The following is a 16169-nucleotide window of genomic DNA, read 5'->3' on the forward strand; positions in this document are numbered from 1 at the left end:
AAGCGCGGGAAAATTAATTTTTTTTTCTGCCATTGGCGCGCGCCAAGCTAAGCGGTGCACGGACCAGAATCAGGAAAATCGTTTCGTTCTGTCCGACTTCCGCAGCAGAACCGCGCTTGCCAATAAGTCCTTTCAGGATCTCTGTATCGGTTCAGGTTGTCGGTTGATTGAGGTGGGCCATCCAATTGAGTTTCTCAGCAAAATACCTCTCGATACCCCCCGACTTGATTTTGCCCAAACATCTCCAGACAGTCGAGCGACCTTGTTTTATCATCATGGCCCTCTTTCGCAATTGCAGAACTGCCACTGTGCAGTTCCGCGGCTTCGCTTCATCGGCCTCTTTGCGAGTCGGACCTGAGTCTCCCAATTTCATCGATGTTCCTCGAGTTCTGCAGCCCGAACAACCCTCTAAGCCCCGCGTCAAGGGTACCCTCCCAGTTCCCCGTGAAATCTTCCCTGCCCGCCGCACGGACAAGCCGACGGAGGCGTACATTCACGCCGCGACGCCTCTTCCCCACAAGAACTCGCTCAACCCAAACCACCCGGACTATGAATACCGCGACCAGCAGCGGAAGATGGCTAATATGCGGAGGAAGAACTTCAAGGAGGGCATTTTGGAGTTGCACGCCCGCAAGCAGGCCACTGACAAAGCCATGAAGGAGCAAAGCGAGCACAAGCAGCGATACCGGGAAAAGATCATGCGACAGCCTGCGAGGGCGGACGTGAGGCTGACTCAGACGTCGGTAGTCCAAGCCATGTTGCCCCAGCGCATGCAGGTGCTGCCGGATCCTGGTCGAGAATCCCGTCTGCACTTTTCTCGACGTCGACTTGAGAAGAAGGAAAGTCTGAAGAATGCCGAGCGCCGAAGCAATCTGCACGATCTGTACGTGAATGCACGGCAGTTCATTACTACCGAGGAACAACTTGCGGCCGAGATTGAAAGGGTCTTCCCCGAGGGCGAAAACGAGGCCTGGCGCAACGACCACCAGGCGGGTGACAACATCTGGAACCTGGGCCACCCCCAATCTGTCTCCAGCCTTGTTCACGAAACTAGCAGGAGTGAATCTGCTCGCTGGGACGCCATTCAGGGCAGAATCAAGAAGCTCGGAGAGGAGATCACCGGTGGCAAGTTCTAGATGGTTGTGCTTATGGGGAGGGTTGTACATTACGTTCTATGTACCACACGTCGATGTTTTGACCTTGTTAAATAGTGTCCTCTGACTTGGTGTTAGCTTTGCCTTTGTTTGTATACCTAGATCAATCATATCCATTATCAAGTCCGTTATCTCTATACCCCAATGAAGCACCCAAATCCCATCAAAACGCCATCGCTATGCATTATATACAACAACACAGGTGAGGCTACCTTCCCTGCGAAGTAGAAGCGCAGAGATAACAGCAGGGGACATTTTCTTCAGTGGGCTCAACAATGTATAACGCCAGTCAGCTGGCTTCTGGAGTACCCGTACTTGAAACTGCCGCCTGGGCAGCCCCTTGAGTGGCGTCCGGTCTGGAGCCCCCAAGAGACCCTGCACCGTCACGTTGTGCCACCTCCTCATCGATAAAGCAGCCCAAGCCAGCGAAAGCTTCCATCAATGTACGAGAGTAGTACTCCTGTAGATCGTACCCGCCTGCCTGCATACGAGTGTCCTGTCGGATAGGGTCCAGATAGCTTGACGGATAGAAGTCGCGCAAAGTATAGTAGTCCCGCTTGTTGGGAATCATGCCACCAAATGGGTCGTAAGGCTTTTCGGGTTCCGGAGTCACGATCTTCTTGAGGCCCTTGATCAAGCCCGAATTGCCAGCAATGTCGGCCTTATCAGCCGTGAGTCCTCCCTGACCAGCTTTCCTAGCATCCGAGTTCCGGAGAGCAGCCTGTTTCTGTCGGATCCGATCCTCCTCACTTCGCCGAGCAGATGATTTCTTGAGCAACACCTTCTTGCCTTCGCGTGCAATAGCCGCAGCGTCGCCAGGTCGCCCGGCTGCGAGACGAGAGAGAACATCCTCCCGAGAGGCTTGTAGCTCCCGCCGTTCGTTCTCATATTCTTGTTTGGCTGCTTCTCGGCGAAGACGGGCCAGTTCCTGCTCATGTGTCTGCTGCTCCTTGAAAGACGAGGCTTCCTGCGCTTCGAGGGCTTGATTGGCGCGGATTGAGCGCATGTTCTCCGATGCATATTTCTGGAGGTCGCTTTCGGTCTTAGCCACATCGGTGCCGTGTACGAGATTTGCGATGATCTCCTCACGCTGTTCGAGGAAGTCGTCCCAGGCTCGTTTGGAGTCGAACTCTTCTTCACGGCGGTTGAGACTGCGGACAGTATCAGTATCCTGCAAGGTCACCAGACAAATGGCTTGACGGCATACATTTGCATCACTCTGCGCCGAATGTCCACCTCTCGTTCCACGTTGATATCCTCGAACGTTTGCTTCCGAAACCGAGCCTTTCGCAGCGTCTTGTGGCAACCCGCAACGGGGCAGTTTGCCGGGCCTGAGGAGAATATGCGGTCCACACACGATTCGCACATTTTGTGATAACATTCCGGATTGATAAGGAACTGCATATCCGGGTTCAAGTACCGTGAGGATTTGCAAACAGGGCACACCTCTAAAGAGAGCTGGTTAGCACAAATAGGAGGGGGATTCCGATGCAGGGCAAACAACCATACCGTCGTCATCCCCGCGGTTGGCCATAGCATCTCGAGCAGAAGGCATAGTTGACAGCTCGCAGATCTGATTAAGACCAAGGCAGAGCAGAGTAAGTGTTAAACAGACCGTAGGTGTCGCAGCAATGAAGCCTAAATGACCGGTGATTAATCCAACTGCCCGCACGGGCCAATCAGGCATTCCGCCCATTGTTCCGCGGCGGAACTTTTTTCTTTGCCGCCGCCGCCTCCCACTCATCTCTCCGTCCACCTTTGGTCTTTGACCTTGATTCACACAAACTTTCCTTATTAGGTGAAATACACCTTGTCTTGAACTCTAGTACAAGTCATTCGCTCGGTATATTTTCGAGACTTGATTTTCATGAATATCATCATGGGTGTTCCCGACAGCCAGCTACACGAACTCGAGCGCCAGCGCCTAGAACTCGAAGGCAACATTTTGAAACTCCAGGACTCACTTTACCACTGGCGCACCTGGGAGGCAGAGTACGACGGCCTCAAAGAGGAGATAAATGATCTACCTGAAGATGCGGATTGCGAAGACTTCCTTAGCGTGGGTCACAGCCTCGGCGGATCGCTGGTCACTGAGGATGAGGTGAAGGTGATACTTGGCGAGAAAAACGGCGTGACGCGCACCAAAGGACAGGTGGTCAATCTGATCAACAGACGTATTGACTATGTGAAACAAAATGTTGCGACAATGGAGAAGAGACTACGCGCCGCAGAGAACGAACTGTATGCGCTGGACTCGCAGGAACAACTACCGAATGAAAGCACGGCCGAATACCCGATGACCGAGATCTTTGAAGAACTTGACGAAAACGGTAATGTCATCTCGAGTACAACAAACACCCCAGGCAGCCAGGCTTCTGAGCTTTTGAATATCTTGCAAAAAGCCGGTGTCACCGATATACCGGACACGGCGAATGTGAATCCGACACGTCAAGACTCGTCGCAGCATACTGCAAGGACTACGGAAGAACCCGCTACGGAAGAAGTCCCGACTGCACTTGAGGTGGAGGAGGTAACACCCCCAGCTATTGAGGAGGAGGAAATGCCGGAAGCGACTACTCCCGAGAGCAACCCTAAGCCTCCCTCAATGGATGCAGCTGGTCTCCTAGAGTACCAACGTCTTGCAGCAAGCATTGAGGAATCGCCAGAGGATGCCCAACTACGGCGCGATATGCTGCAGTATAGCCTAAATGAAGTTGGAGCGGTCGTCGCCGAACTGGAACTTGACGAGGATGCAAGCGACGTTTCTGTGGACGAAGAATACGATGATTACCCTTACGACGATGACGAAGAGGAGGAAGATGAATATGGGAGAACTACGACACGTGTTCTTGATGAGGATTACCACCGCGAAATGCGCGAGTTGGAAGCCAAGTTGAACGCGCGAGGACTGTGGAACATTGGCAAGAACACCGACTCTCTCCCCACTGACGTCAAAGCGGAGTTAGAGCAGCCCAGTGTGGTTCGTGTTGAGAAGACCACCGAGGCAGGCACCGGACCTGTGCCCGAGAAGAAGGCGAAAAAGAAGGTTGCCTTTGCTGACGACCTCGACATCGCTCCGGCCCCGAGGCCTCCGACTCAGGATAAGAAGGTTGTCCCAGTTCGTGAATCTAGTGTACCTGTTCTTGCAGATTCCGTGGTTGAACGCACAGAGCCTGTTGCGAAGGAGCCAGTGACTAAAGACGCACCGAAGAAAGTCTCTCGGTTCAAGAGCGCTCGGAAAACGGACGACAGTGAAGTGAAGCCAGCCACTGCGTCAGGGACTTCAGCTGGCCCTTCCCGGCCCGTCGAATTTCGCTCGTCTTTACGCAAGACTGGCACCTCCTCTGCGGCGCCATCCTCCCTGCCTCTTTTCCCAGCCAGGCCAGCGGAGCCTAAACCCTTCTCCCTGCCAATCTCAGCCAATCCTGAGGAAGACCCCGCACCCAGAGGCCCAGAAGGCAAAATTCTGGCAGACACCCTTGTTGAACGTGATGTTTCTCAGACGTCTGCCGTGGCACCGGAACCAGACGAGCTTGATGAACAGCTGCATCGGAAGGAGATTGCTACTGAATTTTACCAGATCCGCAATCGCATGATCAAGGAACAAGGCGGATTCGTGGACGAAGAGCCCGAAATCGTCCCTCTCGACACAGAAGAGGCTCCCAGGCGTGTGAGTAAGTTCAAGGCCGCGCGCATGAGGTAGGTCAATAAAAACATCAGATGCAATTGGAAGTCAGATACCCATTATATACATTGCATGGTGATTGGCAATACATATTCATTCTTTCTCACGTTGATGTATTGCACTGAGGAATTTCTCTGTAGACATTGGACTTCAGCCTTATGTCTGAGTATACAGTACCTCGTGGTATGCTCACAGCGCTGAACGTCCAAGATCAAGGACCAAGGGCTCTCTGACTGCATTTCCGTTATTGGATGTATTGGACTCTACGGAGTACTTACAAACAGTAAGCAGTGGTTATACGGTTACGTTTCACCCTCAACATCTCTATGATTATCTCATAACCCGACCTTGGAGGCGCCATCTACGTAGGAAATGCTACTCTATCTCTGTGCATCAGCGGTCACGACTCAACGCCTTCGAACTTTCTTGCTCACTCCATTCATCCTTATCCAACAACCTGAACTTGCAGATGAACGGCACCCGTTCTGCTGAATTAAGTCAATGCCACATAACATAGTTTTGTCGTCGTAAGAAGCTCCATGCAATTGATCAGGTTCGGCAAACTCACCCCCCATAAACAAGTCTTTGATACCTGTAAGTCAAGAAGAAAAAAAATCGACAACTTTATGATTCCCTGCATGTAAGTGGAGAATCGCTTGCGTACCACTTCCTGCAATACTTATGCCTCCAGTGCGGGAAATACATGTCCTAAGGGAAGTGATCTGTAACTGACATCGACGTCAGTGATGTTTATCCATGGATTGATGGCACTCCCCGCCCATTGTTCCATCCAATCGACACAGCATTTGACAACCCATCGTCTCTCTAGGCAGGTACAGTCAATCGATCAGCACGAGTCACCAAGTACTTGTTTTTGGTGACGAGCCATTGACGAGTGGATCATGCATGTATGAGTAACATGCTGAGGGAGGGTAAGGGAGCTGGCTCGTATGAGTACGGCACGATTGTGTCTTCTCAATATATTACTCGTAGGCAATGTCTCTCGCCCTCTTTTTCATGGTTATGTACTTGACAGTATGTTGTAGTTGGGGAGAGAACTATGCAGGATCTGGTCTATCCACGGTCCATGAAGAGGGGAAGACTGGCTTGGAAATCAATGACGGCTGCCATTTCTCGATCGGACAGGGTCAAAGATGTGGGTGGATCGGATGATCCCATGTTGTCATTGTTTTTCTTTCTTTTTTTCTTCCCAAAAACAAAAAAGCCGATGGAAGTTTCCCTTCCCTTCCGGCACTTGGGGGTTCTGGATAGTGTGGGTCTGGTGACTTTGACTCCGAAGGCTAGATTGACTGGTAAAAATTTGGTTTGAATACCCGAGAACTGCCAGCAGGAATGCGGGAATTTGTACTGAGTAAATCAGTGTGTGATTATGGATGGAATGGGAAGGACCTAGGAGGATCATGATATGATGGTAGAAGCATACGTAACGGTCCCTGTGCGCGGGGGAGAAGCTGAGATACTCAGTACATGTACAGTGTGGAGTACTATACGTTCAGTTCAATGCTAAATCACTCTGCGCTTCTTCGATTAAAGGAAAGGGAATAACTAGATTCTTTTTTGAATAGGTATAGGGGAGAGTATCGGAGTCAACTCTTCGTACTACTGTAGATGTTCAACTATGTGTAGGTGCAAGGATGGTCTAAGTATCACTTACGTCAATCCATTGGGAATCAGAGTTAATTTATAGGTAGTCAATTAGCTTTGTTAGAGGCGCATGTGAGAATCCTTCCAGGTCTGGTATACTTTCGTGGACTCAAATACGACTACATAGTACTATCATCCTACAATGGTTCGCATAACAAGAAAGAGGTGGAATTAAGAAGTGAAGCTACCTATAGAATCCACCAGTAAACATCGGACTAAAACCTTATGGAACCCAGCCGCACAAGGCTGTATAGTCTGTGTACAGTACCTGGCAATCAATTGCAAGTGCTCTTTATTTATAACATATCCTCCTTTCTCAATCACTGACTGTGCTGCAAGCTTGTAGCGCACAGACAACCACCGCGATACACAGAATTCCGAATGACGTGGTAAGTCGATCGACATATATTTATCTAGAAGAAGAATAAAGAGGGAATGGAAGAAGGGCATTGGGATATTTCTTAGCGATTGTTATTAGATGAGCAGCTGAGAAATAAAAATAGTCTTGAATGGTGGTGATGATGATGATGAATACAATGCACATCCCCATCAAACAATCCAACCAGAAGCAATGCCGTTGGCTGTGGCTTTCGTCATGGCCCACTTTCTACAACAATGACTGATGTGGCTGTACGATGAGTGGCTGCATCCCCTGTTTTTCCCCTGCTGAGTCCCACCATTCCTCCACTCCTCCACTCCTCACTCCCCCTCCTCCCACCAACCCCCACTCCCCCCGAATGAGTTCCGGTGTCTCCGTCACTTGGCTTTCCTGTCTGTTTCAGATGAAACTAACTCAACTGGAACTCTTCCTTCTTCCGATTCTCTCATCCACACCATCCACACCCCCCCCCATCCCCCCTCTCTCCTTCATACCGGAATTCTGATGCTGCAATCACATTCGGTTATCCCATGATGACACACAGACGGGTGGGAAACTCGCCTACCCTAGGCAGTTGATGTCCGACGGAAACCTCCTGTCGAGCCAAATTGTTGTCAGCGCACTACTCCTCACACCATGTGGTGGAAGAGACTGCTCCAAAACACGGCCTGTATACGGAAGGAATGATGTAATGTCTTCGAAGAGGAATTCGAAATTGCCGTTGTCCACTTGCCATATGGCTTCAACCGGAAGGCCCGCTTCCTCCATTACGCGGACCTTGCTTGTTGTGCATATCGTACCTTGCAATGTACTCCTACTACACAAAGCCTGTCCCACTATATGCTCTGTGATGGTGGGTTCATGCTTGCATGTCGGGTGGGTAAATATGAATAGAAACAACGCGTTCCTGGGAACATCAATGTCCAGTTCCTGGTGTGAGGCAAATATGGAACCCTGCTATGGGTCGCTGAACGGCGGGCAAAACCGTGGATGGTATGTTGTTTTGCCACAGAGTCGCAATTGACCGCTGCTCAAACCCCATCAATCGGGAGCTCATCGATCAAGGCAGGGCATCTGGCCGATCCAGAGGCACCGCTCGATGGGGCCGGCTCCACCGAGCTTGAGAAGCCCTGAGAACCCCGGCCACTGATACGGCTGCCTTTTTACAGTACTGCCTTATTGCCAAAATAAGAGCCACTCACAAGGGTTCTCATATCCACAATGCTCAGGACTTTATGACGTTTACTCTAGTGCTCTTGCTGACCCACGACAGTGTCCAGACTCGAGCCTGCCGGCCAATTCGCTGACTTCTGTTCGCTCATCGGCCATGTCTGGCTGGGCCCATGGTGGCCCTTCATCGGGCCCATGGTCTTGTCGACCTTGCAAAGTCATCGCAACTAGCTGCGGTCTACTTCAATTTCCTCGATCTACATGTGGAGGTACTTGGCCGTGTTCCCTGGGACCTGTTTGTTGTATCGGAACATATAGTATGACGTTCCTGTATCCACTATCTCTTATAAAGAATTGCACATGCCCTGAATGTCACTTTTGAGTTCTTGTCACAACAACAACCTTGCCCTATAGTGGAAGCCGTCCAGTCCATTCACCCCCCTAGCTGCCGACCAAGCTCGCTAGTGCAAGGATGAAGAACTTTGCAACTCTTGCAGCTTTCGCTGCTGGAGGAAATGCCCTCGTCAGCCGCGCCGACTCGTGCTGCTTCCACCTGACTGCTTCGGGCGCCGCATCTGGCACGGTGGGCCAACTTGGTGATGGTCAGAATCGTCTCGGTGGTGGTCTTGCTGCAGCCTCGTTCTGCATCGATTCGAATGGTGCAATTACTGATAGCAGCGGACGTGGCTGTGTCGTGACTAGTAGGTCTCAATTTCCGACGATGCTAAAGCGAGAAACAGTGCTAACCAGTTGTACGCTGACAGGCTCTGTGACTCAGTTCCAGTGTGATTTAGGTACCACCGCCCAGACTGGCTTCTCGATTTCGTCCGGCGGTCAGCTGGAGTACCAGGGCGACTCTACCTTTGTGGCATGCCAGACGGGTGACAACGGTGAATTGAACATCTATACCACTGAGAGCTCTTCGGTGACTGGATGCTCAAGCATCACGCTGGCCGCCGATTCTTGCTCGGGTTCTGGTACTGGTGCTGGAGGTGGCGGCGGCACAGCTACTGCAGTATCCTCGGTTCAGGTGCCCGGCCAAACTGGCAAACCCGGCTCGGTTCTTCCAGGTCAATCCTCTGCTTCCGTTCCTGGTGGTGCTGCTTCAGGCACAGGTGTGCCTGGTGGGGTTTCTCCAGGTCAATCCTCTGCTTCCCTCCCTGGTGGCGCTGCTTCTGGCACAGGTGTGCCTGGCGGGGTTTCCCCAGGTCAATCTTCTGCTTCGATCCCGGGTGGTCCTATCTCCAGTGCACCAGTGCCTAGCGCTGGATGTGCCTCCGCTCAGACAGTCACCGTCACCACTACCGTGATCCAATCCAATTGCGCAGCAGGATCTTCGGGTGTTCCTGTACCGATTCCAATTCCTGGTACTAGTGTTCCAGGCGTTCCTCAGAGTACACAACCTGCCGGCACTCAGCCCGCAGGAACTCAGCCTGCAGGAACTCAACCCGCCAGTACTGCACCCGGTGGAACCCAACCTGCTGGTACTGCACCTGGTGGAACCCAGCCCGCCGGCACTCAGCCCGCAGGAACTCAGCCTGCAGGAACTCAACCCGCCGGTACTGCACCCGGTGGAACCCAACCTGCTGGTACTGCACCTGGTGGAACTCAGCCCGCCGGTACTCAGCCCGCTAGCACTCGGCCCGGTCAGCCTGGCGTAACTCAACCTGCTGGCACCCAGCCTATTCCTGTTCCGATCCCAATTCCTGGAACTAGTGTTCCAGGTGTTCCTCATAGTACTCAGCCTGCCGGTACTCAGCCTGGCGGAACTCAGCCCGCCGGAACTCCGCCCGCTGGAACTGCACCTAGTGGAACTCAGCCTGCCGGCACCAAGCCCGCCGGAACTACACCTGGTGGAACTCAGCCGGCAGGAACTCAGCCCGCCGGTACTCAGCCTGGCGGTACTCAGCCCGCCGGAACTACACCTGGTGGAACACAGCCCGCCGGTACTACGCCTGCAGGAACTACACCTGGTGGAACGCAGCCTGCCGGTACTAAACCCACCGGAACCCAGCCTGCGAGCACTCAATCTGCTCCCTCAGGAACATCTGGAGGCGCCAGCAGTACTCAACCATCAGCTTCCGCTACTCGGTCAGGCGCTGCCAGCTGCCCAACTGACCTGTCTGGTGACTATGAGTATCCTCATCTCATTGTCCCTGTCAACTCCTCCACCCCTGATACCGCCTATGGCTCTCAGCTCTTCGGCACTGTTTCGTCCACAGTGTCGACCATCTTCAATTTTGATATCCCGTCTTCTGACTCCGGCAAGACATGCAGCCTCATCTTCTTGTTCCCTAATAAGGAGGATCTCGAGACCTCTGACTACACCTTCAGTGGTGACGGCAAGGTTGACTTCTCTCAGCTGACATCTGCTGCTGGGCTGAAGACCACGTATAACAGCGCTCCGTCGGTCAAACAGGACTATGGAGAGATTACCATTTCACCCGGAAACTCCTACCTGGTTGCCTCTTTCTCGTGCCCGGCTGGTCAAACCGTGGGTTATGAAATGAAGGGCACGGGTAACACCTACCTCAACTTCTTCGAGGACTATAACCCATCTCCGTGAGTAAACTCCGATGATCATCTATTAAAAGACCCCCAGCTAACCAGAAGCCATAGTCTCGGTTTATTTATCACCGTCTGCTAACTTGGTTTCCTTGACGGCTGATCCATCGGACAAGAACGCGAACATGAATCCTGGACCCATAATTTTTTCGTTTCTTTATTTATACTGAATATTCCCTTCTAGTTCTGGCAATATGATTTTTTTCTATGATTTTGGCACAGATGAGAGCCGGGACTGATGGTCAGACGGTTATAAGAGGTTTCTGATTGAGAGGCTGTCTTACTGCCACCCAAGGTAGTTTTTAGTGATAATGTACTATATCGAATGTCATTCGGCTCATGATTGCCAGTGAGGCGCCTTTGCAGTTATTCTGGACGACTCGTGGTTAGCTGGTACGATGAGCTGGTCTCTGGGGTGGAGTCCTAAGAAAGACAAGACTTTAGGCAGCATCATTTCAGGGTTGGTATTTTCTTGTATGTGGGTTCTAGATCCCGCCGGATACCAACTCATTATTGTTTCCTGAACGGTATAATGCATGCGAATCCTCGGGTTATCTGAACAAGGGCTGGACTTGTCCACAAGGTATGACCTTTGTAAGTGATGGCTCATTTAAGAGGAGCTAACAGGAACAGAGTGGATATCGAACAATGAGAGGGTGGAGCCTCACTGAGCAATCGAGTGCGTTTTCGTAGTCTGGGGACTGGTTCCCGGTTGTGACAGCTCCAACATAGCTCCAGGCTGATAGCCATTATTTCTCTCCAATTCCCACCGGCATCCAGCAGCCCTATGGCGTGTACGTGCAGAAGTGGCTGAGCGGTTTGTCAAACATTGCGGGGGTGGACCGGAGGCTGTAGGGAGGCGGTAGGCGGTCGGCGGTTTGTTCTTTGGGCGGTCAATTTATACCCAGCCGCTGATACCAAGATACCAAGGCTTCACTTCACGCTGATCGTGCGGCGATGCCAACCATTTAAGTTCGCCCACCCGCGGGCCTGCAATAGAGCAAACGTTTTTCTGACTTCTCGACTCCTCTCTCTCTCTCTCTCAATACTCAACTATCTCTCCCTTTCATCCTCTGTACTTCGTACACTGCGTACGTTTCGTCCTTTGAAGACGACGTTTGGTAGCATTTGGGGTTTCTTTCAATTGGACTCCGCTTCCTTTGTCGATTGGTGTTTCGAATGGCAGCAACCTAACTACCTACCTAGTACCTAGCTGATCGATCCCCTCACGTGCTCAATTTTCCTACACAACAGCCATCAGACGTAATCTCAACAACAATATCAACAATATACTTGCTAGACATAGCTTCCATTCTTGGTGACCTGCTCTGGTTCTGGAATTTTGAATATCGCTAGGCGCAGCGTTCATTGCATGATGAATCGCCTGCCCGACAAGCTGCTCTTTTCCAAGCAGCGCCTGAGGCCGCGGGTTGTGCTTTCGTAAGTCCACAAGAGAGGCTTGCTTTGTCTACTTCAACCCAAACCCAGAGAAATGGCTAACGCTCTCTTCTCGCTCCAGATACATCGCAGACTATGTTATTCTCGTGTTTGTCTACATCATGCACTGGCCGCCAGGATTCCTGCTAACAAGACTGCAACAGTGTCTGCATTGCAGGGTTCTATGCTCTCGACTCCATTGAACCTTACCACCAGCATTTCTCGCTACGAAACATTTCCATCCAGTATCCATATGCCATTCACGAGCGTATCACGATACAGGAAGCTCTCTGTATCTCCGGAGTGGCGCCTTTGGTCATCATCGCCGTCTATACCCTTCTTATAGATGGACTCTTCTCCCACAACAAACCACAAGATCCAGTATCCGGCAAGCGGAAATTCTCAGGCCCGTATCGGTGGAAAGATCGACTATGGGAGTTTAACTGTGGGATACTGGGGCTCCTGCTCTCTCAGGGGCTGACGTTCGTCATCACGCAAGCATTGAAGAACGCCTGTGGCAAGCCTCGGCCCGATTTTATCGATCGGTGCCAGCCTCGCGCAGGAAGCCAGGATGCAATTCCAGGCTTGTCTAACTCTACCATCTGCACGGGGGAACATGCGCTTATCAAAGACGGCTTCCGTTCATGGCCATCAGGTTCGGTAATCCTGCAAACACTTCGACACTGATCGTATGCTGACCTATAAGAACAGGCCACAGTAGCTGTAAGATTGTCTCTACGATGCCAAAGATTGAAACCAATCCCTGACTTGACTTACATTACAGCGTCATTCGCTGGCTTGTTCTACCTGACGCTCTGGATGAGTGGCAAACTGCATATAATGGACAACAAAGGTGAGGTCTGGAAAGCACTCTTGGTCATGATACCGAGCCTGGGTGCTACCCTCGTTGCGGTGAGTCGGATTATGGATGCGAGACATCACCCCTTCGACGTCATTACTGGATCGCTTCTTGGGATTCTCTGCGCCATTATCTCCTATCATCAGTATTTCCCTCCTCTTTCGCAGCCCTGGAAAAAAGGTCGCGCGCATCCGATCCGCAGCTGGGGTACAGAGCCGCTGCCCCCATCGAATCCATTGAATATGGTGAGATTCGAGGATAGTACTGCCGCGCTCCGTCATCCGGCAGCAGACAGTCAGTCGAAGCCGATGGTTGGTGCAGACAATGGCGCGGCTTACATCCCCACATCCAATCCCTACGCTACGAATATGTACACTCGTCGATCGCAGGACGAGGACGGGAATTGGTCCTCATCCAGCGAGGACGTTCACGCAAATGGCTATGAGATGCAGTCTGGGTATACTCGAGCACGCAACCCGGGATTGGGTGGATCGATTCCACAATACGAGGTTGACACGACGTATGACTCGCAACGGCCACAGGCGGCCACAGCTCTCCATGCACCCACACGAGTGATGACTGCTCAGCTTGATCGTGGGCGGGATCTGACCGAGCTGCATTCGCGGGAAGTATAAGACACGAGACGGGGCTACCCCCGGTCGCATCGATGCGAGGGGTATTCATTATGTTGCCATTTATAGAACATATACCAGCACATTTGCATGTAACATTTTCGGGCTCTTACTGCGATGATAATATTGGTTGATTGACTTTGTCTTGTCTTCTTTCTTCTTTTTCGGTGACTATCGGTAACGGAAGGTACACTATTGAGTTCAAGCAACGGGCGGGAAAATGACAGAGACAGCAACAATTGCTCCAAATGGCCAGAGGTTCTCTATAGGTACCCAGTACAGTGGCCTACTTACGACCATAGATTTGCAGGCGGTGAGTGGGCTTTGGATCGATGATGAAACCGCAGGCGGTGATCACAGCCTGCGCAGTCTTGACGGCATGTACTGTACAGGTTGTACAATTTGTACACAATGTACAGTACAAGTACATACTTTGCTATGCTATCTAATTTCCAGAGAGTCATGATTACCTCGCTGACGCTGACTGACTCTTCCCTTCGGATGGTTACTCCATGGTAATCGAACATTGAGGCTGTCCCTGATGATCATTGATGGTTGGCTCTAGACTTTCTCTCTTCCCCTCGTGGCGGCCCCACCGATGACCGGTTGTTGTTATTGTTGTTATTGTTGTTGCTGCAGTAAACAATGCCATGATGCTCATGGACAAACAAGACCAACAAATAAGGTAACGTTACCTTGAACTAATTTAGTCTATGCTTCGTCCCTCCAATCTACGGAGTACCAATCTACGGCTAATTGGAAGGTCAACCGCTTCAATGTCATCATAGTCAGGCTGTGGTGAGACGCAGCGAGCCGCCCTTGTAACGACTTCATCGTCGATTCTCCCTTCTCCCAGCCACCCCGCGCCCTCAGTCGCCCAGCCTCCCCTCTTCCTTTCCCCGACCTGCATATTCTTCCTCCGACCGACCCATTCTTTTCATTTCATCTGCCAGTTTTTCTCCTGTTGAGTTCTGTCTTCTGGGATGCATCATCTGCACCCTTGCTTCCCTTTTATCTAACTGCGTGTGGGTTTCTCTCTCGTGCTTTAGCAAAAGAATCGAGTTACATTTAGATCGGCACCTAACCGATCCCCTCCCTCACTACTCGCTATACGTTGTCCGGCGCAACGTCAGAGCCTGGCTGTACCTTGTTCTGGCCTTGGTCTCATTTTCATTCCTACCGCCCTCCGCGTCCGTCGCCAGTCTTCCTTGAGTGTATGATGACGTTGTAGCTGCTCGCCAGTCCGTTTGTTTTATCTGATCTTGCAGCCATCTTGAATTCGACACATCTTCTTACAGCCAATTCAGCAGCCGTTGAGTCGAATTGGTTCGCGCGCATTGTGCGAAAAACAGCCGGCAAGATGATTGGCAGTCTCTTCTTCATCCTCAATCGGCTCTTAGAGCTTATTCTTCTAATTCCGATCATCGGAATGATGGTAGGCACATTCCACAACTAGACTTGATTCATTTCGAGTATTGCAACTGACAGCTGCACGATAGGCCTACTTTGTCAACGGCTATCTCAACGCAAACATGATAACCCCGGCCTATATTCTGGTTATCTTCATTGTCAGCGTTATTGCGGCTTTCTGGTGTATCGACACCATGATTCGGATTTCTACCACTCGACGTTCGGCAATGTTCGTCGCTTTCGTGGATCTACTATTCTTCGGCGCATTCATCGCAGGGGTCTACGAGCTGCGATTCATTACGAATGCGGACTGTGCGCACTGGAATGGAGGCTCGGTGTACATTTCGCTTGGTCCCTTCGGATACTATGGCTACACCTCGGACAATCCGCTGTCATTCCACATCAACAAGACTTGCGCCATGCTCAAAGCTTGCTTTGCATTGGGGATAATCGAGGTGATTCTGTTCTTCTGGACGGCGATCCTGGCGATGATGATCTACCGCCGACCGGACACGGTAGTCAAGGAGACGACTGTGCGGCGCCGAAGTCACAGCAGTCGACGCGGTCATCGGCGCCATAGCAGCTCGCGCAGCCGACATCACTACGAAGTCTAGGACTGGCTTCTCTCATTTACGACTTTACGGACTATGATGAAATGGTATATGGTTAATGATGGGAATCGTTGACGATGCATAAAGGGCCGGCATGGGGTTTAGGCCCATGAAGCGATGCGATCGCGCTCACGACTTACGAGATACTGTTTCCTTCGATACTATTTTGCATTTACCACCTCAAGCACATCTCTTTGATTGTGCTTCTCTCTGAAAGCTATACCGCATGATTTGTGCTCGATTGCGGCCTGGGGAAGTTAATGCTTCGTACGGCTGATCTATGTGTCATATGATATTGTTTTCTGAAATGAATATCGCCATCGTATAGTACATTGTGCCTTGTATTAAGGCCTCCACTTTTGAGAAAATCATCTAGTCCTGAAGAAGAATGATGCAAGCCAGGATCATCGGATCTGGCCGCCGCTCCCCGCGCTCGATAAGAAAGCAGGAGTGGGGGAGCTTGACTTCTCATCCGCTCCGGTGCCTTAAGAACAAAGTATAACATTTCGGACTGTCCCACAGATTTCTGCTTAATCACTTATCTTCGGCCGCTCAACATTCCTTTAGATTTCCTCGCTATTTCCCCAAGAATATTCCTCTGA

At 51.3% G+C, this 16169-nt stretch overlaps 6 protein-coding genes across 6 annotated transcripts; 5 read left to right on the top strand and 1 right to left on the bottom strand.

Annotated features, from left to right (window-relative positions):
* Positions 1-115: 115 nt before the first annotated feature.
* On the top strand, positions 116-1275 carry BO86DRAFT_385818 (uncharacterized protein). The gene has a single exon (XM_025671195.1). It carries the CDS (start codon positions 276-278, stop codon positions 1134-1136), a length of 861 nt encoding a protein of 286 aa, XP_025531397.1. The 5' UTR covers positions 116-275; the 3' UTR covers positions 1137-1275.
* BO86DRAFT_445441 (TFIIH/NER complex subunit TFB3) lies at positions 1237-2776 on the bottom strand. Its single transcript, XM_025676450.1, has 3 exons — positions 2664-2776; positions 2362-2602; positions 1237-2305 (listed from the first exon to the last, which is right to left on the bottom strand). Exons 1-3 carry the CDS (start codon positions 2707-2709, stop codon positions 1444-1446), a joined length of 1149 nt encoding a protein of 382 aa, XP_025531398.1. The 5' UTR covers positions 2710-2776; the 3' UTR covers positions 1237-1443.
* A 123-nt stretch (positions 2777-2899) lies between these two features.
* On the top strand, positions 2900-4946 carry BO86DRAFT_385819 (prefoldin-like protein). Its single transcript, XM_025671196.1, has one exon. The coding sequence runs from the start codon at positions 3034-3036 to the stop codon at positions 4855-4857; it is 1824 nt and encodes a 607-aa protein (XP_025531399.1). The 5' UTR covers positions 2900-3033; the 3' UTR covers positions 4858-4946.
* A 3320-nt stretch (positions 4947-8266) lies between these two features.
* Positions 8267-10828, top strand: BO86DRAFT_159244 (putative GPI anchored cell wall protein). Its single transcript, XM_025666394.1, has 3 exons — positions 8267-8754; positions 8818-10615; positions 10673-10828. Exons 1-3 carry the CDS (start codon positions 8526-8528, stop codon positions 10698-10700), a joined length of 2055 nt encoding a protein of 684 aa, XP_025531400.1. The 5' UTR covers positions 8267-8525; the 3' UTR covers positions 10701-10828.
* Positions 10829-11706: 878 nt separating this feature from the next.
* On the top strand, positions 11707-13658 carry BO86DRAFT_159144 (phosphatase PAP2 family protein). Its single transcript, XM_025666393.1, has 4 exons — positions 11707-12058; positions 12138-12164; positions 12220-12715; positions 12767-13658. The coding sequence occupies exons 1-4, from the start codon at positions 11991-11993 to the stop codon at positions 13547-13549; spliced, it is 1374 nt and encodes a 457-aa protein (XP_025531401.1). The 5' UTR covers positions 11707-11990; the 3' UTR covers positions 13550-13658.
* Positions 13659-14557: 899 nt separating this feature from the next.
* Positions 14558-15677, top strand: BO86DRAFT_159282 (uncharacterized protein). The gene is made up of 2 exons (XM_025666395.1): positions 14558-14981; positions 15046-15677. The coding sequence occupies exons 1-2, from the start codon at positions 14907-14909 to the stop codon at positions 15568-15570; spliced, it is 600 nt and encodes a 199-aa protein (XP_025531402.1). The 5' UTR covers positions 14558-14906; the 3' UTR covers positions 15571-15677.
* Positions 15678-16169: the final 492 nt, after the last annotated feature.

The sequence above is a fragment of the Aspergillus japonicus genome, assembly GCF_003184785.1.
Source record: "Aspergillus japonicus CBS 114.51 unplaced genomic scaffold BO86scaffold_5, whole genome shotgun sequence".
NCBI classification, from domain to species: domain Eukaryota; kingdom Fungi; phylum Ascomycota; class Eurotiomycetes; order Eurotiales; family Aspergillaceae; genus Aspergillus; species Aspergillus japonicus.

What these genes read in the sequence shown, in the direction of transcription:
- BO86DRAFT_385819 (XM_025671196.1), top strand. Translation starts at nt 3,034, where the DNA reads ATGGGTGTTCCCGACAGCCAGCTACACGAACTCGAGCGCCAGCGCCTA.
- BO86DRAFT_159282 (XM_025666395.1), top strand. Translation starts at nt 14,907, where the DNA reads ATGATTGGCAGTCTCTTCTTCATCCTCAATCGGCTCTTAGAGCTTATT. An exon ending in TTCCGATCATCGGAATGATG is followed by an intron (nt 14,982 to 15,045) that starts GTAGGCACATTC and finishes GCTGCACGATAG; the next exon opens with GCCTACTTTGTCAACGGCTA.
- BO86DRAFT_445441 (XM_025676450.1), bottom strand. Translation starts at nt 2,709, where the DNA reads ATGCCTTCTGCTCGAGATGCTATGGCCAACCGCGGGGATGACGACG. An exon ending in CAACCGCGGGGATGACGACG is followed by an intron (nt 2,603 to 2,663) that starts GTATGGTTGTTT and finishes AGCTCTCTTTAG; the next exon opens with AGGTGTGCCCTGTTTGCAAA. An exon ending in CGGCGCAGAGTGATGCAAAT is followed by an intron (nt 2,306 to 2,361) that starts GTATGCCGTCAA and finishes TACTGTCCGCAG; the next exon opens with TCTCAACCGCCGTGAAGAAG.
- BO86DRAFT_385818 (XM_025671195.1), top strand. Translation starts at nt 276, where the DNA reads ATGGCCCTCTTTCGCAATTGCAGAACTGCCACTGTGCAGTTCCGCGGC.
- BO86DRAFT_159144 (XM_025666393.1), top strand. Translation starts at nt 11,991, where the DNA reads ATGATGAATCGCCTGCCCGACAAGCTGCTCTTTTCCAAGCAGCGCCTG. An exon ending in AGGCCGCGGGTTGTGCTTTC is followed by an intron (nt 12,059 to 12,137) that starts GTAAGTCCACAA and finishes TTCTCGCTCCAG; the next exon opens with ATACATCGCAGACTATGTTA. An exon ending in GCAGACTATGTTATTCTCGT is followed by an intron (nt 12,165 to 12,219) that starts GTTTGTCTACAT and finishes AGACTGCAACAG; the next exon opens with TGTCTGCATTGCAGGGTTCT.
- BO86DRAFT_159244 (XM_025666394.1), top strand. Translation starts at nt 8,526, where the DNA reads ATGAAGAACTTTGCAACTCTTGCAGCTTTCGCTGCTGGAGGAAATGCC. An exon ending in ACGTGGCTGTGTCGTGACTA is followed by an intron (nt 8,755 to 8,817) that starts GTAGGTCTCAAT and finishes GTACGCTGACAG; the next exon opens with GCTCTGTGACTCAGTTCCAG. An exon ending in GAGGACTATAACCCATCTCC is followed by an intron (nt 10,616 to 10,672) that starts GTGAGTAAACTC and finishes CAGAAGCCATAG; the next exon opens with TCTCGGTTTATTTATCACCG.